Source organism: Oreochromis niloticus, linkage group LG22 (assembly GCF_001858045.2).
Source record: "Oreochromis niloticus isolate F11D_XX linkage group LG22, O_niloticus_UMD_NMBU, whole genome shotgun sequence".
NCBI classification, from domain to species: domain Eukaryota; kingdom Metazoa; phylum Chordata; class Actinopteri; order Cichliformes; family Cichlidae; genus Oreochromis; species Oreochromis niloticus.
In genome coordinates, this window is record NC_031985.2 from 37,137,544 (window position 1) to 37,161,130 (window position 23,587).

At 40.8% G+C, this 23,587-nt stretch overlaps 1 protein-coding gene across 3 annotated transcripts in view; it reads right to left on the reverse strand.

The window, feature by feature from the left end:
• The window catches only part of gabbr1b (gamma-aminobutyric acid (GABA) B receptor, 1b), a 102,123-nt gene that overhangs the window by 20,255 nt on the left and 58,281 nt on the right, over nucleotides 1-23,587 (reverse strand). For 2 of the 3 annotated variants that reach the window (XM_019355691.2, XM_019355690.2), the window contains 6 exons: nucleotides 22,394-22,544; nucleotides 21,665-21,797; nucleotides 20,365-20,481; nucleotides 16,477-16,587; nucleotides 15,929-16,022; nucleotides 15,570-15,697 (listed from right to left, as the gene is read on the reverse strand). In XM_019355691.2, coding sequence (XP_019211236.1) covers nucleotides 15,570-15,697; nucleotides 15,929-16,022; nucleotides 16,477-16,587; nucleotides 20,365-20,481; nucleotides 21,665-21,797; nucleotides 22,394-22,544 — 734 coding nt within the window. The remainder of the gene's footprint in view (nucleotides 1-15,569; nucleotides 15,698-15,928; nucleotides 16,023-16,476; nucleotides 16,588-20,364; nucleotides 20,482-21,664; nucleotides 21,798-22,393; nucleotides 22,545-23,587) is intronic. The other variant, XM_013266980.3, reaches the window with a different exon arrangement.

Below are 23,587 nucleotides of genomic sequence, written 5' to 3' on the forward strand. Positions count from 1 at the left end.
CACACATGTGGAAGAAGGTGCACTGGTCAGATGAGACCAAAATGGAACTTTTTGGCCAAAATGCAAAACGCTATGTGTGGCGGAAAACTAAAAGAATCAGAATCAGAATACTTTATTAATCCCGAGGGAAATTAGGGTTACAGCAGGCAGCACGCTAATGGCGCATGTGCACTTACAAAGGAACCTTCTGACCAAACTTACACAAACAACACATTGGGAAGACATGCATCCTGCAGCATGTCTGCGCTGGTCCAGTCGACCGCCATCTTCCCCGGGTGGGGACAAGCATCGAAGGCGTTTTGAAAGGGAGGGGGGATGAGTGTGTATCAGTATATGTGTGTGTGTGTATGTGTCCAGAGTTCAGCTGAGACAGTGTCCTTCGCCCTGCTAGGCTAAGTAAACAGTGTTCCAGCCAACCCAGGTGGCCTTGCGTAGGATAGGAAGAACAGTCTAAGCACAGTCTGTTATCAGGGTGTTTTTGTTCAGCTCCAGCCTTGAGATCACAGCGGGCGCCGAAGGGATAGCCGCATGAAGTGATGGTGGTGTTTACTTTAGTGCGAACAACTCATGTGAATTTCAAAGCTGTTCTAACAGTCCGACACTGGTCTCTCAATCTCCTGTTGGAGAGCCGTGAGCTTCTCCATGATGTTATCAAACTTACGCTCCGTGATGTTGTCCTTCTTGTGCTCAAAGAGCAGATTCTGAGAACTCACGACCGCAGTGAGCTTCTCCAAGATGTAATCAATTTTCGCTTAGAGGTCTTATTCTGAGTGCTTCTCCGAGATGTAATCCAATTTTTGCTCAGAGGTCTTATTTTGAGTGTTCACGGCAGCCGTAAGCTTCTCCAAGATCTTATCCGTGCTGCGCCCAATGAGCCCATTTTGAGAACTCACCACTCGTCCCATCGATTCAATCCCAGCGGGCAGCCTTGTGGGGTTTTGAACAGCCGATTCCGCTTTCTTTAATCTTCGATGAGCCAGGGCCAAGCCAGCTCCGATCAGCAAGAACCCTGTTATCATGGTTCCGAATAGGTAGATGTCTTCAACACTCAGGCTCACCCGAGCCCAGACTTCTCGTTGAGAAAAGGGTGTCAATTGCATTCAGGGACCAGTTGATCAAATCCATAATTCCTCTTTAGGTTTTAGAGAACAGACTGTGAGAGAGTGTTCCAGGGAAAAGTAATACAAAATACACGAGACAAGACAAGGACACAAGAGGCTAAGCAGGGAAGATAAGGGGGAGAGGAGAGGAGAAAAGTGCGACCGCCTTCGCCAAGAGCCAAAGACACTGCACATCACTCTGCACATCACTCTGAACACACCATCCCCACTGTCAAATATGGTGGTGGCAGCATCATGCTCTGGGGGTGCTTCTCTTCAGCAGGGACAGGGAAGCTGGTCAGAGTTGATGGGAAGATGGATGGAGCCAAATACAGGGCAATCTTGGAAGAAAACCTCTTGGAGTCTGCAAAAGACTTGAGACTGGGGCAGAGGTTCACCTTCCAGCAGGACAACGACCCTAAACATAAAGCCAGGGCAACAGTGGAATGGTTTAAAACAAAACATATCCATGTGTTAGAATGGCCCAGTCAAAGTCCAGATCTAAATCCAATCGAGAATCTGTGGCAAGATCTGAAAACTGTTGTTCACAAACGCTGTCCATCTAATCTGACTGAGCTGGAGCTGTTTTGCAAAGAGGAATGGGCAAGAATTTCAGTCTCTAGATGTGCAACGCTGGTAGAGACATACCCTAAAAGACTGGCAGCTGTAATTGCAGCAAAAGGTGGTTCTACAAAGTATTGACTCAGGGGGCTGAATAATTACACACACCCCACTTTGCAGTTATTTATTTGTAAAAAATGTTTGGAATCATGTATGATTTTCGTTCCACTTCTCAAGTGTACACCACTTTGTATCGGTCTTTCATGTGGAATTCCAATAAAATTGATTCATGTTTGTGGCTGTAATGTGACAAAATGTGGAAAAGTTCAAGGGGGCCGAATACTTTTGCAAGGCATTGTATGTAGCATCTGGCTACAGCACCTGGTCCAGAAGGCGCTGGAAAGTGGCGGGGGGCTCCAAACAAGCCAAACGGAAGCGTGACAAATTGGTACAAACTGTACGGAGTGGAGAAGACCATTTTTTCCTTGGACTCTGCAGACAAGGGACTCTGTCAGTAGCCCTTGGTTAAATTCAGTGTTGTAAAAAAGCGAGCAGTGCCTATCTGGTCCAGGAAATCGTCGACCGGGGGCAAGGGATATAAATCAAGCTGTGAAACGAATGAAGACCCACTCACACAGCTTGCACGTTGCTATATGTTTTATAATGTATGTTAGAACACCTTCTGTCTGAGCAGCTTTCCAGCTGCCACACTGCTCTGCAGCACACACACACCACACCTCAGGTCCCGGCACATCTTTTACAGGGGAGACATGATTAGATGATCGAGCTCACGTGTCTGTGTCAGCCTCCCCTGACACCGCACCCTGATCCCACTGCTCCACCCTTCCCCTGCCGCTGAGCCCCCCCGCCACATGCCCCTTTTCCTCTTTTCCTCTGTGTACCTAGGAGGGAACCATTGAGGTCACCAGAAGAGGATCCAACCACTGGGAGCAAAGGATGTGAAACACCGACCCAGTGGGATGAAGTATCTTGAGCCATTATATAGAATCTTATAGATAATAGCATCAGGCAATCATAAATTAAATGGTAAATGGCCTGTATTTGTATAGCGCCTTACTTAGTTCCTAAGGACCCTAAAGCGCTTCACACTACATTCAGTCATCCACCCATTCACACACTGGTGATGGCAAGCTACATTGTAGCCACAGCTGCCCTGGGGCGCACTGACAGAGGCGAGGCTGCCGGACACTGGCGCCACCGGGCCCTCTGACCACCACCAGTAGACAACAGGTGAAGTGTCTTGCCCAAGGACACAACGACCGAAACTGTCGGAGCCGGGGCTCGAACCGGCAACCTTCTGATTACAAGACGAACTGCCAACTCTTGAGGCAGTGGCAGTGGCAAAGCCTTACACAGGCACCATCCTGTGAAAATGTTGATGATTATGAAACCATTTTCAGTGTATTAGCATTTGACTGCCTGTAAAAAGAGTTTCAAACCAAAAGCTGAAACCTTACTTGTCTTTTAAACTTAGAGGAATACTTCATAATCTGTCAGGTAAAATTTGACAATTTTTACTGTGTGCTATACATAGTAAGTAAGAAACATAGCACATTTCACAGATAAAAATCACAAAGTGCTTTACAGTAAAACCAGAAATATGAATAAAATAATATAAAATAGTGAAAGATTAATTAAAAGCTCGTTTGTATAAAAATGTCTTCAGCTGCTTTTTAAAGGAGTCAGTGGAGAACTGATGTTTCAGAAAACACTTGATTCATACAGACAGTAAAAGATCTCTCCTAGATAGATACGACATGAACCATTTTAAAACAACACCAGTAATCCCGAACAAGTCCTTCCACCTATTTATCGTGATGCTGTGATCAACAGTATCAAAAGCAGAGGTGAGACCCAATATAACCAGAACGGTGTACTCTTCAGAGTCTGTTGCCATCAGAATGTCACTAGACACTTTAAATAACGCGGTTTCAGTGGAGTGCAATTTGCGGAAACCAGACTGGAAAATGTCCAGAACATTGTTTTTCTCCAAAAAGTTGTTAAGTTGTTCTGCGACCGTTTTTTCCAAGATCTTTGACACCAATGGTAATTTTGATATTGGCCTGTAACTGCTTGGAAGAGATGGGTCCAAATTTGGTTTCTTTAATATTGGTTCAACAATAGCTTGTTTACAATAGCTGGGAACTGAGTCAGTATAAAGAGAAGTATTAATTATTTCCAGAATACAGGGGCCAATAGAGTCAAACACACTAATGAAAAATAATGAAGTTTTTACAATCAGATTTAGTATAGATTGGTACAGGAGGAATATCAGGAGAGACAATATTCTTAATATAATTTAATTATATAACCCGTGTACACGTTAACCTGTCTGAATAAAGACGCTCAGACAGGTTAACGTGTACACGGGTGAGCCTGAGGGAGACTCGCACTGCGCAATAGTTGTCAGCCTTTTTATTCATAGCATTCTCAGAGACGTACAGGAAGAGATAAAATAGACCCGTGCTGCGTGCAGGCTTCCTGTGGAGTACAGAGTGTATGTAACTTCCCCATTTAGGAGTCTGCACAAAATGTGACTTACCTTTTAAGCTTAATACTGAAAGAGCAAACATATTTAGATAAAGAAACGTACTTTTAAGCACAACATAATAAAAATCCCAAAATCCTAAAAAATCTCTTAACATTCCCTCCTGTTGTTTGATCTTTCCTTCTATATATGTACATAGCAACCACTAACAGTGCATCAGTCTATGGCCACTTGTAGACATTTTTAGCCAAGACATCATAAAATAGTGGGTTTTGTGAGTATGTTATATCCAAGTGTCTATCTCATTATCATCTTCATCATTCTGTGATAGGGTGATGTAAGCATGAATTGAAGCAGTTACCATTTTTGATACCATGTTCTTCAAACAAGGTATGACACATGAAGTGAAAAGACACAATAACAGTATTATAACACCAACAAAAACAAGTCCTTTAATCAGCAGGGACTTCCAAGAGCCGCTTAAAAGCCACGTAAGCCAGTCTTCTGTATTTGTGGCATAGTCTCGTTGTTGTGCATCCCGAAGTTGTCTGAGTGTTTTCAGAGCATCAGTCATGTTCGGTGAGTGCACATTATCTGGAATGTATGTGCAACATGTGTTGTTAAAGAGGACACATAGTCCGCCTTTCTCGGCGAGAATCATGTCCAATGCTGCCCTGTGTTGCATTACTGCAATGCGCAGAGCGTCAATTTCCTGATCCCGTTCGTCGTTGAATTTACATGAAGCATTCAGAACCTTTTGTCTTTCAGTCCAAAGTTTAAATTCCTCTGGGACATCGGAACCCCATATGGAATCATGCTGCTTGAGGTCTGGGGTGCTTCGTCTTTTCCGTGTTGTTGACGTTGATGTTGACGTGGCGTCCATGGTTGTCTTGAAAGTGTGGTCAGATATGAAAATGGGAGCGCACTGACCTGTCCAATTCCCAGGAAGGATATCCCAGGCCATCCCTTGCACCCAGAAGGTGCCATTTGAGATGTTGCTGCTCTTCACGGGCCCTCCAGGAGCGTGTGTCTGTACTGCTTTGCAGTTGGTGGTGGTGTTTCCCATTGGCGTGGATCCGTTCTCTTGGCGGTAGCATAGGCTGTGGCTCAAATTCCCATTGTTTTCAAGAAAGACTGGGAATGATTTAGCCTTACTTCTGTGCTTCACTTTCAGGTCAACCCAGAACCATTCGTCACATGTGCCATTTCGTAGTTCTATCTGGAGAGGTTCATTAATGTGTCTATAGTTTGTTGTGCTGCTGCTTTTGCTGCTTGATCTGCAAAGTTATTGCCTTTAGTGACCTCTGAGTAGCCTTTCTGGTGTGCAGCACATTTACCTAATGCTAACTGTTTTGGCAATATCAACACTTCCAACAGTGCCTTCAAAAGATTTCCATGTTGCACTGGGTTGCCAGTAGAGGTAACCATCCCCCTATTCTGCCAGATTTTTGCAAAATGATGCACAGCAGCAAAGACATACTGGCTGTCAGTGTATATGTTTATGTCTCGGTCTTCATGCAGTTGACAGGCACGTATGACGGCCGTGAGTTCTGCACTCTGTGCAGAGTGTGAGGAAGTTAGTGCCTTTGCTTCTAAAACTGTGTCTACTGTGGTTACCGCATAACCTACACAGTTCCGCCCAAGGCTATTTTTGGACGCTGAACCGTCTACAAAGATATCAACGACACCAGCCTGTGGGGTGCCGTGAAGGTCAGCGCGTGATACAGCATACAGCAATTCTGATGTGTGACAGTGTAAGCTCATAGCTCACAGCTCTAAAACTAGGCATCAGCAAATCATATGCCCAAATCATTATGTGTCACTGTGCTCCACAAGTATGATCACAAATTTGTTCTCCAAACTTACTAAGCAAACAAACAAGCATCAAGGCTTTGCGTTCATATTAATTGAGTGTAAGCTGCTTTCTTCATTGCAAGTATTTATTACAATACGGTTTAATTCATGCATCTTATCACTGAGTTCTAAATTCAAACTATCTCCTCTGACCCTTTCCAAAAATAATTTCACATATAACAACTTGAGTATGTGTTGTCTATTCATTAATATAGTTGTCAATTATTTCTGTCATTATTTTGCCTTCTTTTGTTTATGACATGGCGGACATCTCTAAACAATGATGAGCTCAGCCTTCAATTTCAACCCAATTATACCCTGTATTCTTGCACTCGCACTTTCCCAATTAATCTATGCTTTTGATGCTGTACTCAAGGTTCCAGGTTGAGAGAAATCCACCTGTATTGACACACTAAAAGCATACAATCAATATCATTATCATTACTTTTCCTAAAACATTCGCCTCATCTTCTTAGAGTTTAACTCGTCTGTTACTCTCTGTGAGCTGTCTTGACACACCACAGGCACACATATTTCCTGTTTCTGCAGACACTTCTAAATAGAGCCCTTTCAGACATCAGGCATCATCACACACACTGCCTTTTCTCTCAAACTTCCACTCGTTCACTCACTCCACTATGAACCTTTGTAGTATTATACTTACTTATGTTTTATTATTTTTGTACAAATCACACCCAATCACTCAAAACCTACTACTCACAGCATTTACACAGTTAAAATCACTCGAAATATGCTTTCATATTGTAATGAATTCAAACTCTATTTATACAATTGTAGTGAGCAAAACCAGCAAGCGCGTCACCGCTCCTCATTAGCTTGGTAGTGTCCACATATTTATTTAATTCAGCTTCTCAATCTTGTAGCTTTAGCTGTTGTATACAGGGTTTGGCTCATTAGTTGTTAGTATAGGTTTGCTCTTCAGCTCTTCATCTTAACAAAGTCTCATCTAAGATGACAGGTTTATAAGCAGGTCAAGTGTCTCTATGCACCTGATTAGTGTAGTTCATTGTACTGAGTTTGAGCAAACCTTAAGCTTGAATCAGACTACTTTCAACAATCTTCCACCTCACATCATAACTGACTGAGGTGCCTCTTCTTATTAATAGTATATCATTATTAATGTTGTCATTGTATTGTTTTTCCTTTTTTATAACAGCAAGAGTATATTACAATACACTACTTTACTACTTTACTACTAATATACAATAGTATATTAGTTTATATTTTATTATGTATCCATCACGGGTCTGTGTGAATCTGCAGCTTCACACCTTCCCAAGCTGGAGACATTTGCTTTTCCTTGGCTGAACAATGACGCAGCCGTAATATACCTCATGCATCTCTCTTTTTTATTTGATATATTTTCGTGTGAATTATCTGGTTTCATGCATTCTATTCATTCTAGGCACGGTCGTCATGCCAACTATGTTTCATTGTTAATACCAGTTTACAGGTTGTTAACCTTCCTATTATCTCCTATTATCATGCTTATCACTAGATAAGCTCTGCTTTAATTTCAGTTAACCTTAATTTAACCTTTTGTTTATTCCACTTCATTCCACTTTCCATGCTTTAATATATTACAACTCTTGTGTATGCTTTGATTGCTTTTTAGCTTCCTTTTCAGTATTTATTTCTGCTTGGAGGGTTTCTTATAATTTAGTCAATGCATTTTCCCTCCCACGTGGGACATTTAGGTTTTCTTTGGATTTCTCCATCTATATGCACTAATTTCTCCGGCATCTGGACATTTCTTTTCTAACCACTGCTCATCAGCAGTGAGTTACCCATTTTAATCCTCTTAATTTTAATACTTTACAACTACACAACTGCGGCACCTTCTCTGGCACGAGAATCGAGAGAGGTAGTTGACACGGCCTTCTACTTTCAAGCTATTCTTGAAAGCGGTGTCATCTTTATGTGATGAAACACGACCTGTTTCTCTCTTTTCACCAGTACTTGGGTGGCCAACAGCAAACAAAATAGTGGAATAGTTCAGCCTCCTTATTGTGCTGTAAAATCAACTTATTCCACCAACAAAAATAAAACAACAACAATACCTTTTCAACGCGTACTACGTCTTACGGACCAGGTTTATCTAAAATAGCTTCCAGCCCCTTCTAGGCGAGCGTTTACTTCTAGAAACCCTTCTAAAATAGCTTCCAGCCCCTTTTTCAGGCGAGCGTTTACTTTTAGAAATCCCCCTAAAATAGCTTCCAGCCCCTTTTTCAGGCGAGCGTTTACTTTTAGGAATGCCCCCTAAAATAGCTTCCAGCCCCTTTTTCAGGCGAGCGTTTACTTTTAGGAATGCTACCAACCCCTCTGGGCGAGCCGAGCCTAGACGTTTTACGCGAGGTGTCTGAGTGTTAATATTCACCTGGTTGCTGATTCACTGCCGGTCTCTCAGGTCTGCCTCATCGACCCCCACCGCTGTGGACCACTTATAAGAACGCTGGCCAGAACCCGAATTCACGTCTCTGGACTTTATCCTGTACCTGGACAGGAGCTGTCGACAGACTTCAGTGCGGGCTTCTCACGACGGCAGGACTCGATGAGGCTTTCCCGTGGGGTCACACAAAAGTGCTGTGTCCCATCCGGCTCGAAGGACCAAGAAATGTCAGGAGTTTTCCTGTTTTGCAACTCAGGTCAGAATAAAGACGCTCAGACAGGTTAACGTGTACACGGGTGAGCCTGAGGGAGACTCGCACCGTGCAATAGTTGTCAGCCTTTTTACTCATAGCATTCTCAGAGACGTACAGGAAGAGATAAAATAGACCCGTGCTGCATGCAGGCTTCCTGTGGAGTACAGAGTGTATGTAACTTCCCCATTTAGGAGTCTGCACAAAATGTGACTTACCTATTTAAGCTTAATACTGAAAGAGCAAACATATTTAGATAAAGAAACGTACTTTTAAGCACAACATAATAAAAATCCCAAAATCCTAAAAAATCTCTTAACAGTATTAAACAACACTTTGGGATTTTTCTTTTTTGAAGCTATTAGATTACCAAAATATTCAGTTCTGGTATTTGTATCATGTCATTAAGTGAGAAAACTGATTCCTTGAGATGTACCCTAAGAACCTTGAGGTTGGAAGCCTTCTATAAACATTCTAATTTGCGACAATATTTTCTAAAATTTTGAATATTTTCATTTATGCAGGGACAGAAATTTGAAGAATTGACAACACTTTGTTTCAGAGGTGCGACTGTATCTATAATAGATTTTCATTGATTGATAAGTGAATCAACGCCATTATGAGCCATGTGAGGGTCAAACATGGCAGAGAACCTAGCAACATCCTGGTTTATAATCTGCCTTTGGATCATCAGCTTAGGAGGTGAAGGATCAAAGTAAAATGACAAATTAAAAAAATATGCAGCTATGGTCACTCACATGGACATCCTCCACACATACGTCATGTATATTTAAACCCAGGGAGAAAACGAGATCCACTGTGTGGCCCTTTGTATGAGTATGAGTGGGGCCAGAAACATGCTGCTTAAAGTTAAAAGACTCAGTGATAGCGATGAGCTCAGCAGCAGTGTTACAGGATGCATCATCAATATGAAGGTTTAAATCTCCCAGTATCACAACCTTCTCCAATTTAATGATGGAAGGACGTTAAATTCAGTTAGAAAGACCCTGGCAGGTCCAGGAGGTTGATAGATTAAAATACAATGAAAGGTTTTCAGAGAACCGACCTTCATCATCTGTGATTCAAATGAAGAAAAAGAGTCCGAGGTCATCAGTCTGCATGTGATTCTGTCCTGGTAAACAGCAGCAAGTCCTCCACCATGTCCCGAAAGACGCGGAGTTCCAATGACAGAGCAGCTAGCCGGGCAGATTTCATTCAAGTGGACATAATCCTTTCTGCCACATCTCAGTTAGACACATAAAATCTAATAAAATTTAATAAAGAGATCATTTAGAATAAATAATTTGTTCGTTATGGAGCGAACATTAAGCAGGCCGAACCGAACTGATGACGGTTTATCTGCGAAATCAACAGCTGAATGCAGCGGCACTTGAATTAAACACCTGTGGACACCTGTGGACCTTCCGGGCAGGGCGGCAACTCCAGAGCTGGGAAAAACCTTGATTGGTGAGCAGACATAGCTGTCATCAGCAAAACAGAGAACGGATGACGGACGCAGGGTGAGCAAACTGCTTTCGAGCCATGGGGCCCAAGTCCCAGGTGGAGGCGCAACATCCCCAGCAAACGACAGGAGAGGAACTGGTCGCAGGCACCGGGAGTCTCCCCACAGCCAAGAAGATAGCCTCCGGTACCTTCTCCGTTTCACCTGGATGCCGCCCCTCGTTCCCCTTTTTCGTCTCTTGGGGGTGGAAATCCCATGGGTTGTGCACAGTAGCACGCACTCAGGTGAGGAACACACCAAAGGAGGAGGAAAAGTTTTCCTGTAGCTCTCCCAGCTGTCACAGTAGCTCTCCATTGAATCTTTGATTTTAACAGTGTAACCCAATCATAAATTGAAGCAGCAGAAGCAAAGTCAGAACACAAAAGAGCAAAAATTATATTGCAAACGACGACTGACGACAGTGAAAAACTACACTGTTGCCTCCAGCAAGCTGTAGCAGTGGCAAAGCCAAACACAGGTGCCATCTTGCCCGAAAACACGGTGGTGTTTCCTATACACATAAAAAAGCTCAACAACTGACTATTAAGAATTTTTAAATTCTGCTTGTTGTTCCATCATTTAGAAGCTGCAACCTCAGTAACAGCCTTCTTTTCTCTCAGAGTAAGGAATAACAAACCTTAAAGGAACCCTATGGGGTGGAACTAGGCCATTATTGTTACTCAGTATTGTATGCCTGAAAAGTAACTCTCTTAAGTGATTTTCAAAGAGAAAATTAACCTTCTGTACATTGACTGATTCCTCTTCAAAAAATCAGAAGATAGTAGACTTCTACAAGAAGCAAGCAAATATGTGAGCGTAACACTGCCTAACAAAAGTCCTAATGTGGAATATGATTTGTGTATATTTCTGCCTATGACTTTATTTCTGATGATGAGGACACAACACAGCTGTGTCAGCTTGGGTATGTGTTGTGGCACAGCATTGTGCAACATGTGTGTCCAGCAGTTGTATAGTATAGTTAGTCCGCAAATTGGGCTGGATGTGAGCATTGCCATCAAGGATGACAGAGCTTTCTCAGAAGGGCATGAACAAATAAATGCCAATATGACCGCTGAGAGTAGTAGCACTGGTAAAGGACAGAAAGTGAAAGACCATGCCTGCAGACTAACACAGCCCGGAGAGAGGAATGCTACTGAGAGTTACATTACCTTGGCTCCTAAGAGGTACTGACAAATTCACATACTAATCAGACTTTTGATATGGTAAGTTTATATAGTCTCCCAGGCACAGAGCCCACAGTCCACAATAAGACAGATTTATTTCTGAGATTAGCCTACAGTGGCACACACAATATCTTGGGCTTGTGGGTTGTAGTTAGTGGGGAATGAATGTTGTCCTCTTAGCTAACTCTCCATAACACTCAAAGTCAAATTATAAATAAAGATTTAATAGTGTGTTTAATCATTTGTTGTGGCTGAGGGTGTCTCTCTCTCTGCCATCTAGTTGTTCTACACATACAATATTGTATTAATGAATGTATTCTGCCAAATTGAGTTCCTCAAAATGTGCACTTTTGTAGAATTCAAAACAGTCATCATTAAAAGGGCCTTTCCACCATAAGTCCTCGACTCTACATCACAGCTAAGAGAAAATGAATAAAAATGAATAAATGAGTGCTATTTCCTAATATTCCATTATTTTTTATTTTTAATTAAACATAAATCAAAATATATGTTTGATCCATATATGAATAAGAAATGTAGTTTGATTAGTGAAAATAACTGCTCTAATGTGAAAGCACGTGTCAGCTTGAACCAGCTCATGAGCCAGCTTCAACCTTGGCATATTTGTGTGTGTTTGGAGGAACGTAGGAAGATACGAACTGTGTTGCCAACTCATCATACACATAGTCCTAAATCAGATAGATTCAGGATTATGGATAGATAAAGATAGCATTAAGCAAAGGTGATTCTAGGATCAGAGCTTTGGGGGTGCTGAGCACCCGGAGAGCTGCCCAGTCAGGCAAGATAAATTTTACTCGTCACGATGAGACTTCTTCCCTGTCTCTGTCAGGCCAAAAAATATTTCAACCCAATTTGTTTTACAGATTCTTTATAGCAGCTTTAATATAGGGAGAACACAACTTCCAGATTGTATGAGTAAAATTCGGTTTTTGTTCTTTGTCAGTTTATAACAGTTTCTGTTTTGCCTGTCACTATTCCCTGTCTGTTTTCTTACCTGGTTCCTGACCTTGTACTTTCTCCTCATGTTCCCCTCTTTCCTCTCTCCCTCTTTGGACTGACAATCATACACAAATAGATTGTATTTAGTTAGATTCAATTTGAAAAAATTACTATTAAGATCATAAATAAAAAATTTCACTCTCAGTGTACTTTCAACCAAAAGGCAAATAACCAAACCACATGTAAATCTAATGAGAGATATAAATATTGAAACACTGATCCAACATTATTCTTGATTGACAGATTATTTGATCTGAGACTTTTACCTGAATGTGGTTCCTGTTTTTGAAAAAACTTTCTTATATCCATTATGAACCTGGCTGTCTCTCTGTACACACACACACACACACACACACACACACACACACACACACACACAACAGGAGTTACAAGGTTAATGGGCCTCAAGTCAGTTAACTGGTTAGTACCTTGGGTTTAATATTGGCACATAAAATAACCAGCTTCTCTCATTCCATTTCAAACAGGACAGTGGTAACAACAGTATGCTATGGACAATTTTGAGTTTTAGATTTTAAATAGGCTGTATAAATTTCAATGGGAGCAACAGGATGGTCAAATGTCGCTGATTTTACTACAGAGTAGGACGGATTGTAGGGTAAACATCGTCTGAAAACACGTTTTCAACACTGCAGGTTACCTGGGTGTAATGTTTTTCAGCTAAAAAGAAACATGGTCTGACTCCTACCTAACTATATAAGAGTAACTGAAGGTTAAATGCAGCTAACATGTCCTGTTTTAAGCCAGGCACTCACACCTTCACTCCGCTGTGTCACAGCCACCATCGCTCTGGCAGAAAGGGCGCTAGAATCAGACCATGGGAGAGGCGAGCTGGAACAAATCATTTGGGGGGGGGGATATCTATACTTTTGTTGTTAAAATATTACGTCTCAACCAAGTACTGCATGGTTTTTATATTTTCAGTAGTGTGTCACACAAACAGCAAATATCGTCAAAAAAGTAAGAAATCTTTGGGGGTGCTTTGATTCATTTTGGGGGTGCTGAAGCACCCCCCAAAATGGGCTAAAACACCCCTGGCATTAAGTATTTTAATTGTTAACCACAGAACCATGATTTATATGGCGTATTACTGATGGTTAACACAGTTGCACAATCACTTAATACTGATCAAAATACAGCACAACATATTAAACACAAATACTTACTGAGGTTTAATTATGCTCAGTTGCTCATGTTGAAAAAATAAAACAAATAAAAATAAATATGTTAAACCAGTATAATGGCTCAGTAAATGGAATAAGAGTGATTCAGGCCTCACTGTGAATCTGTACAAAGTCTGACCTTGGTGTGTATGTGTGTGTGATGTGATTAGACCTGCAAGGCTACTCAGGTTTCTTCTTATCAGGGCTAGCGGGGAAGACGCCTGGTTGATTTCAAAGCCACCCACATCAGTTTCAACTGCAATCCTGTTTAGGGGTTTTGTGAGCCTACCGATAGATAACGGTAATCTCTTTTTGAATTTGAAATCTGGAACACAAAGCCTACAATGTGGTTGAGTTCTTCAAGTTTATTATCGCTGATCAACATTTCTTCTTTTCATACTGATATGTATGGTTCACTCAGTCAGAACATGGTTTCTCACACAGCGCTAAATGCAGAGCCTATGACTGGATTCACAAACATCGACTGGGTTCCAAAGCAAATATAGTCATAGCATTAAGAAGAATACATCAGAATCTAGTAGCACAATTTTAACAAAGTATTTAATATTAACATTATTTGATTAGTCTTCAATATTTGGAAACCAGGGTTTCTTCTCGGGCTTAGAATGAGCTTTTTGTATGCATAGGACTGTGACTGTATACAGAAAAAATACTGCACTTTGCACTCAAGTATATTCATAATAAATCACTGGTTTCTAGCTGTTTGGAGGATTTCAATTAACAGTAAATATGCAAAGTTATGCTATAATATTATTGATTATGCAACTCACTAGTGTATATATAAACTCATTAAAAATACTTCCAGCTGTAACATTAAAATTAAAAAAATGACTCAGTAGTAATGAATGAATATTGTACAGTATATGTGAGCTGGAATGCTGATTCAGCATATAAAGTACTTCTTTTTTGGGTAGTTTAAATATATTTTTATGTTAACAATGTGTGCACTTAAGCTAATGTAGGACTTTAAATGCACAACTTTACTTGAGTATTTTTACACTAGTAGTGGTATCTTTCTTTAGCACAGGATCTGCGATTCTACTGCCAAGAGCAGAAAACACAAATAAATTAATAAAAAGACGCAACCCCTCCGGAGAGGCCATCTGGCATTTTAACGTTCCAATGTCAGGATGGGGAGAACTGAGTTAAATGTGAACCTTTTTCTTTTTTTTTTTTGTTCATAAATGTTCAGATTAATGACATAATTAAGGATTAGCAGCCTTTTTCAGTCTATATGGAGTTCTAAAGATGGCCCCAGAAATTAGTGATTTGTATTGTCAATCAAGTCGTAGTGACAAAACAATATAACTACAAGAGAAGACTGAGGTAACTTGCTATATTTTGACCTTTTCCTTTTATCAGGTTGTCTTCCTCATATTTCTTTAGATAGCTCTTACTTTGGCCTTTCTTCACTAAAGGACAACTTTAGCTCAGCTGTTTTGAACATGTCAAACATTTCTGTGGCTGTGTGGGACTTTGGGAAGATTAGTTTTATTTTGTGCTTGCAGGTGATTGCTTAAACATCTGTCTTTCATTGTAGGCTAACTTTAACTAATCAGATTAATGAGCCGTAGGACATGGGGCCTGTAAAAATAAAAAATAAACCACATTGTGAGGGGCTTTGAATGCTAGCAAGCAGTTAGTGTAGCTAAGTGCTGTGCGCAGTAACTATTTTTGCCCTCTGAAAAGATATTGCCAGCAAAAACCACCTCCAGGGAGTTGCTTTGAACTTACAGTTCAATAACTTATATTATTACTTACAATCCCCACAAGGAGACTTGGTAAGCAAACTGCCAAATAAAAGTCATACATGTCACACAAAGCGTTGCACACACCACCTTCTCTCTCTCTTTCTCTCTCTCTCTCTCTCTCTCCCTCTCTCTCTCTCTCTCTCTCTCTCCCTCTCTCTCACACACACACACACACACACACACACACACACACACACACACACACACACACACCACTTTAAACTTACGGCAACATTATAGATGGCCATGCCAACAGCACGATGATCATTGATTTTCTCTGTAGAGATGGACTTGGTCTCATAGGCCAGGAAGATGCCAAGCAGCAGTAGTAAGCCTTTATAACCATATACCACACCTGCAGATTGATTAGATAGTAGCAGTGAGGAGCAATTCAGCTTGTATTTGCTGTTTTGGAATAGGTAATATTTCAAACAGATCCAGTATATGGGTCAGTTTTACTATAAGGACTGCAGTTCTGACTGTCTTTTAACTTGGTTGAAATGCACTGCAAGTGCAAGCAACTATTTTGATAAAAAGAAAATTTGAGAGAAATAGTGAAGGCACGTTGAGCTAGTGTTCTGCTCACCAAGCCAGGTGTTCATCTTTTCTGAGTTGCAGTGCTCCAGTAAGGGCTGGATCAAAACATCAAGATCCCCTTTGGGAGCTTCTCTGGTAAATTTCTGCTCCAATAAAAAAAGAAAAGAAAAAGAAAAACAGGTAAACACAATAAACACACAGGTCAAGAACATCACCAGCTACAAATTCAACAGCCTAGGATTGTGTAATGTTCTAAAAGCCTAAATGTTTGACTGGAAATAATGGTAATAATTAGAATAAAAGGTAAACTAGTAAATGTTTGTTTTAGTTAATGAATGTTTGTCTCACAAGATTTATATGGCTCATGAAGATTTACTCATGAAAGTGCTCCCTTTTTAGTACATGACAATTTGAAACATTACCATTGGTATTAATCAAGATGGCACTATGTTGTATAAAAAGAATTTGCAAGGAAAGAAAAGACCTATGAGTCTTATGAAAACAAAGAAAACAAACGTTTACAAGTAAAGCAAAGTTATCTACATGGGTACTCACAAAAAACTGTTACAACTAAACCAAAAATGAAAATGCTCATACCTCCACTGTGATGTGCAAAGGATCAACAATCTGCCAGATCATGAGGGACAGGATGTCGATGCCAAGCAGAACGCCAACAGTCGCATAGAGTTTCCATGGTTCCAGGTGCTGCTGGGAAACAGGGTAGTGGTGATCACTAAAGCAGGATGATGAGGGATCAGAAAAACACATAAATCCTCTCTTTTTGATTTTGTGAGAGAGGGATTTATGAAGCCATAAGTAGAATGGACCAAACTGGATGTGAAAACAATAATCCATCATTAACTGAGGCCAATTCAATCTACCCTCTAAGCACTTGGTCATGGCAGGGGAAGAGACAAAGGGACCATACTGATGAGCACACACAGCTACCTTACTTAGTCAATAAATAAGTGTTTCTTATGCTTTTAGCTTAAAAGAAAGGGAAAAAAAACCCTGAAGATTTTAAGGGACCAGCTGCAGCTCTGTAAAGAGGATTGATTTTGCTTCATTATTCCTAGAGACCAAAGCTTTTGGGCTTTTCAGAAAGACACAACGGCAACAGAGAGATATGATCTGCTTGTTGAACAACACAACCACACAATAGATACTGACATTCTTAGACCGACTACTCTCTTTTTCTGTGTTTTACATTTAGAGGTGTTGAGCAGCCACTACTTGAAATATTATTTACACTTTCTATTAACTTAAAATAGACTTTCTCATTTCCATGTATTTCTACAGAATCTAATACAAGCATGTTTATTTATTAGACGACAATTGCCAGTGGCCTTCCAGTGTAGAGCATAGTGCAGCTAACTTCTCAGATTAACTCTCCAGGAAATTGAATGCACCACTCCATCAAACCATCCCTAAATCCGTTCAATGGAAACAGATTGTGGTAGTAAGTGTCTGTCCCAGAGTTTGTGTCCTGGAACCAAATTAACTGTTCTTTGAATAAACCAAGATTGCTCAACCTAATCTTAGTCTTGGATGCGTTTTTCTCTCATATAAATGTGATGCTATGAGACAGACCATTTTAAAAACAACAAAAAACAAAACAAAAACAAACAAACAGAATCGTGGATGCATTTGGCAGGTTATGCTTATTGGGCTCTCTTCTCCTCGCTGTCTCCTGCCTGCCTGGGCGGAGCTCATTATTGGGCTCCCGCCTTTGGCCCACACACCTGCTCTGATTGCCACTACCTGCTGCTTTTTAGTCCTGTCTCCTCGGCCACTATTTGAGGCTGTGAGCGTATCATAGCAGAATTGTTGAACAACTTAATCAACTTAATCAACTTGTTTAAGGCACAGGTTAAAAATTGGTTATGGACAAATCAAGTGTGTGATCATGTATAAGTTGTATAGTTTCAATGTTTTACTTGGGAATAGAATGGTATGTATGTGTGAGTCTGGTGATGGAGTTCTTATTATGTATGAATTATGAACTTTTTTATGAATTTTTTGTCCATTTTTAATATGTTTTTTTTTGGACAATCTGGTGTGTTTACATTCATGTAAACATGTTCTCCCTCTACACTAATGACTGCACCTCCAAGAACTCGGCTGTTAAACTCCTAAAGTTTGCAGATGACACCACCGTCATTGGCCTCATTCAGGATGGTGATGAGTCTGCATACCGGCAGGAAGTTGAGCGGCTGGTACTCTGGTGCAGTCAGCACAATCTGGAGCTGAACACTCTTAAAACTGTAGAGATGACAGTGGACTTCAGGAGACATCCCCCAACTCTGCCCCCCCTCATCATGTCAGACAGCCCTGTGTCGACTGTGAAGATCTTCAAGTTCCTGGGTACCACCATCTCCCAGGACCTGAAGTGGGAGACCAACATCAACTCCATCCTCAAAAAGACCCAGCAGAGGATGTACTTCCTGAGACAACTGGGGAAGTACAGTCTTCCACAGGAGCTGCTGACCCAGTTCTACACTGCAGTCATTGAGTCTGTCCTGTGCTCCTCCATCACAGTCTGGTATGGTGCAGCCACTAAACAGGACAGGAGCAGACTGCAGCGGACTGTACGGGCAGCAGAAAGGATCATCGGTGCCCCCCTGCCCTCCATCCAGGATCTGTACCTCTCAAGAACCAGGAAACGGGCAGGGAAAATCATCACAGACCCCTCACACCCTGGACACAGACTTTTTGACCTGCTGCCCTCTGGCAGACGGTACAGAAGCCTGCAAACCAAGACCACCCGACACAGGAACAGTTTCTTTCCCCTCGCCATCTCCCTCCTAAACAGTTGACCTGTCACACTGCTCCCCACTGCCAGACTGCAACTGCACCTTATGTACATTCTGTAGTATTCATTCCACCTCATTTCATTTCTGTATTTTATGTACATAAGTTTAGTTATTTATAGTTGGTTTACACAGCTTTGTGTATGTATGTGTATGCATGTGTAATGTATATATAGACGTGTGTGTGTGTGTGTGTGTGTGTGTGTGTGTGTGTGTGTGTTTTACATTGCTGTGCTTGATAGCCACCATCTACCGGAACCAAATTCCTTGTATTTGTCTGCACATATACTTGGCCAATAAACACGATTCTGATTCTGATTCTGATTCTGATGTAATTTCTTTTTTTACATGTATGTTCATTAACATGCACTGCCCTAAATAAATAAATTTAATCTAAGTTTTGCTCGCTGTGTATTTCTGGCTCGTATTAATACTCGTTTCTGTATGTAGAAAACTGTCCAGGACCAGTTTGTGAACCTTGTTCCTAGATCCCTGAGTGCGGCACTGTGTGTGGACATGAGATTGCTGAAGGAGATGTGTGTGGATTCCCTTTCCCTCATCCCTCGGAGCCTTGGACCCTCCATCCCATCCCACACCTTGTACATATTCTACACTTTGGTGAAAATTGTAAATAAACTTGTGAACTCTTGTTTTCAAAGCTGTGTCTGTGCCTGAGTCTGTTCGGTCCATTGTGACATTTTCATTAGAGAATATTAAAGTTTCATTTTACACTGAGAAATGTTATGAAAAGGTCAAGAAAAGGATGGTATTAAAAGTACATAAAGCCTTGAAAACATTTTTTTTAATTAACTGAAGAATAAATCATGTTCTTTATATCTACTATGTGTAAGTTATGTTTAGGGTTTCTTCTTCCTATTTCTAAGTTTAACTAGTTAAACTTTACTTTTTCTGCAACTATATCCATACTGGGATTTCAGGGGTCTGTCCACTATTAATGGGAAAAAAACAAGCCCAGAATTCTTTCCCTAATCACTGTTTCTACTATAGTCACAGTATTTATACAATGACACTTTTAAATAACACAATATTTTGTCTTTTTTAATAACTGAGCAGCAATATAATATTACACATGCTTGTTATTTCAGCTTTTTTTGGGGGGGGTGGGGGGTTAATGGTAATTACTCCCATGGAAACATTGCTAGCTTACTTCTTCCACACTATTATTTCAAGTCCTGTAGTCAGAATCTCTTTGCTTTTTTGCCTTGGTGGTGCAGACTTTTCCACTTTCTCAGCTTAAACTGGAGACAAATATGTTTCCAGAGATATAGAGAGATAGAGAAGTGGTGGTGTGACGGTATGCAGACAATATAACGATTGCAGGCAGGGAACATGTGCTTGTGGACTTGCAATGAATCTGATTCACTAAAAAGACATGGCGGTTAAGAACAAATCTAGGTGGTGTTCATGTGTTATGAGTCTGACAGTTTTACCCTGAATGTTTCCATGCGTAAATGAGTAAATATTGTGCCTATTGTGCTGTTACAGCCAAGATTAGCGGTCAACAGGCAGCTTCCCATTTGACTTTACAGTAGAACACTGGAACGCTCTTAGTATTGTACGAGTGTATTTAGTTTTTCACCAAATTGCATAAAGTCCCATAATTTTTTTTTAAAGAGCTGTCAAATGTAAAGCTTCAACTCCCTGTCACATTTACCTTCTTCTTATCCTTCTTTTCATCCTTCTTTGTGAAGACAGTGTGAACCCACCAGATCTTGGTGAACATGCTGCCATATGCAAGACTGAAACCCAGGCCAAGCAGCCACAGGCGAAACTAGTGGAGAAGAAGACACATGAAAGGTTTTAAGATTACACTGATTAATATATCAAGTAGATGAATCAAATAAGCTCTTCAGTCATTCTTCATCATTAAGCCCTGTTTGAGTTTGAAATTACAAAAACCCTCTGTGAGGCTGTCAATCCTATACACAATCCTCTGTAACAGAGCAGTGATGGCCTGTCTGCTATGGGCAGAATAAGTCAGACAACTGACATCACAAGGAAGAGTAAAAGTTTAAGTCAAAGTCTCATCAGGGAGGAAGGAGTAACAATGTTTTACAATAGGATAATATCTGTTTTTCCTTCCACTTAAAGAAATCTGAAAGAGTTTGAAGACTTCAAAATACAGAATAATTAGTTGCTTTATCTTTTTGTCCTGTTGATACAGAATTTGTCAGGGCCAATTTATTTATACAATGATACTTCCAAGTCTAACTGGTGTCATGATCTGGGTATGCTCTTTTTCTTCTGTTCCTCTCTCACTTGTTATGAAAATCTTTCAATTTTCAGGTGGAGTTCTGGGTTCCTAGGGTCAACCTATTGGCCGAGTCCTTCTGCTTGAGTTGTCCTCCTACCTGCTCTGAATAACCTCATCAACCCCTGGATGGTACAGGAGTGCACCACCATATTGTCTTAGCCGTCATGGTTGTGTCTCTCCTAGCTACTTCTGCTTCAGTTTCCCATTGACAAACTTACTGTTACTCTGTCTGACTTCTGATTGTCAGCCTATGCCTTACCATGATAACTTGCTCTGCTCCACTCCTGCTGTCCTGTGTTATCCACCTGCCACTCATTTTCTGAATTTTGTGACTGTAAAGAGAAGGACTTACCTGAAGCTAACCCACCTGCACACTCTCCACTGCTGCACCACTCAAATTACTAGAAACCTGCCTGTCATAAAGAGCCATCTTGACACTCAGTTTCTCACCTCCAAGAAAGACTGTTAAACTGTTACTGCAAAACTCATCAGAAAGTGGCCTCAGCTAATCCTCCACCTCCACAGAAGTCCCAGTTGTGTCACTGTTGCACCAAAGTATCAAGCTTCACACTTGCTCAGTACTAAGAACTGGTTGCCGTTCAGTAAAGAATGATAATTCTAATTAGCACTAGGAAATTAATCATCAGTGTTAACAGTCTTTAGCTAAATCATTGTGTTAGATGCAACTTTAAAAGTGTACCTGGCAGATGACAGGAAACTGCTTCCTGTGGACATGAAGGCCATCAATACCCAGAGGAAAGACAGCAGCCAGAGACATCATGCAGCCTACTGCTGTCATGTTGTTAAGGTAGGGCTGAGAGTTCTGAATGTACCTGGAGCAACAGCACCAACAGTTATTTTAAAGAAGAAAGTAGAAAGATAGTGTATATATTGGGATGATTACTTTTTAAAATGCATTTCACCACAAACCACAGAATGCATGGCCTTCAATGGAATTTGTGATGTATTCCACTAGAATACTCATAGTCAATAAAAAGTGAACCCTCTGGTGCTTTGAGCAGTAACAAAACCTCATAAAGGTTTGAACTAAATGCTGACACAGACAGCGAAAAGGATTCTTTACAACATAATGCACACTGTCTCCAATGATGTTACCCTTTCTATGACTACTTATAGAGTGACCGTTTATGTGTGTCATATCATAGAATATTAACAAAAGATTTAGCTGATTTTTTCTTTCCGCAGCTCAAAAGCCAACATTAAAACATAGTAACTCTCAGTCAGTCCTTGTTTATTTGTTTCAAATTACTCAAAAAGCTTTCTAAATGTTTTGGTTCTTCCTCAGCATCACCATTTCTACATAGCTCTTGCCTGGGTAGTATCTTGCCTCTCACATAACAAAAAATGTATTTGCTCTATTGTTTATATATAATTAGTACAAAGTGAAAGTAGAGTTGAGTTTTTGTACCTGACGTTGCTGTTGTAAATGTTGAAAGTGAGGCAGACAATTCCCAGAAGGATTCCCAACCCAGCAAAGACAGACACAGACACAAAGAGCTTCTGAGACAGGTAGCGGAACTCTTCAATGACCACTGTCTGGTCTGCAGGAGGTCCAGAGCCTAACAGACACACAAGACATGAAGGTTAAGAACACATTAGGCAACAAAGGACATGAACAAGAGGGATCAAGGGGAAACTAATTAGCAGAGCAGAAATGCTAAATGCATGCCAGTGTTTGGTCTCCTGTCAGTTAAGTGTCTAGCAATGCCCATCCTCCAAGAGCCATTAATGTTAGTAGTGAGTCACACACAGTCACATAATATGTGGCCCCATTGGCAAGGTTCATTTACCATTCACATTGCAACCAGCACTAATAGGTACAGAGATGCAGCTCTGGACTAAACGTCTGGATTATACAAACACTTGAAAATAAAAGCGAGAGAGAGAAGAGAGAAAAATGACAGGTTAGACAGATTCATATAGATAAGAAACTAATGAATCAGGATGGATTATGAAGAAAGAAGGTGCAGAAGAAAGAGACAAACATGAGGAACAAGGGGAAAACCTATATATCTTGTACAATACCCATTGCTGGAACACAAAGACACGTAAGAACCAATCTACAACAAACTCACAGTAAGGAGGCCTAATTCTGTCATGTCACTACCACAGCTACCTTTGGCACCAACCAATTATAAGGGCAGGACGGACAGCAAGGGAAGGAGAGCAACTAGACACATCTCTTAGGGCGACTGCCCATCATGATTGCATTACGTAACAAGTGCACTTGATGAAAGCATCTGGCGACTTACAGATGTCCCTCACTTGAATATGCATGACTGCAAAAATACAACATATACAACAAACCCTCCCTTGAAGCTTTGCCATACCAGAGAGAGGCCACTTGGATGACCTTGTTGTCTAAAAGTAACACTTTACACCCTAAGGAGCTAAGAACGACACTGAGCACATTTATTATTCATGACTGATAGCAAATTAGCCCCCATTATAATTCACCTTGTTTGGAAGAAAATGATCTCAAGAGATGAGAAAGAAAGTAGGTGAAACATATCTGTGTTCAAAACAACATTAGAGGTGTAGCTTCCATCTCCTTCATGAATGCAGTGTGCATGCTCTTCCTTTTTGTATGGCAATAGCAAAC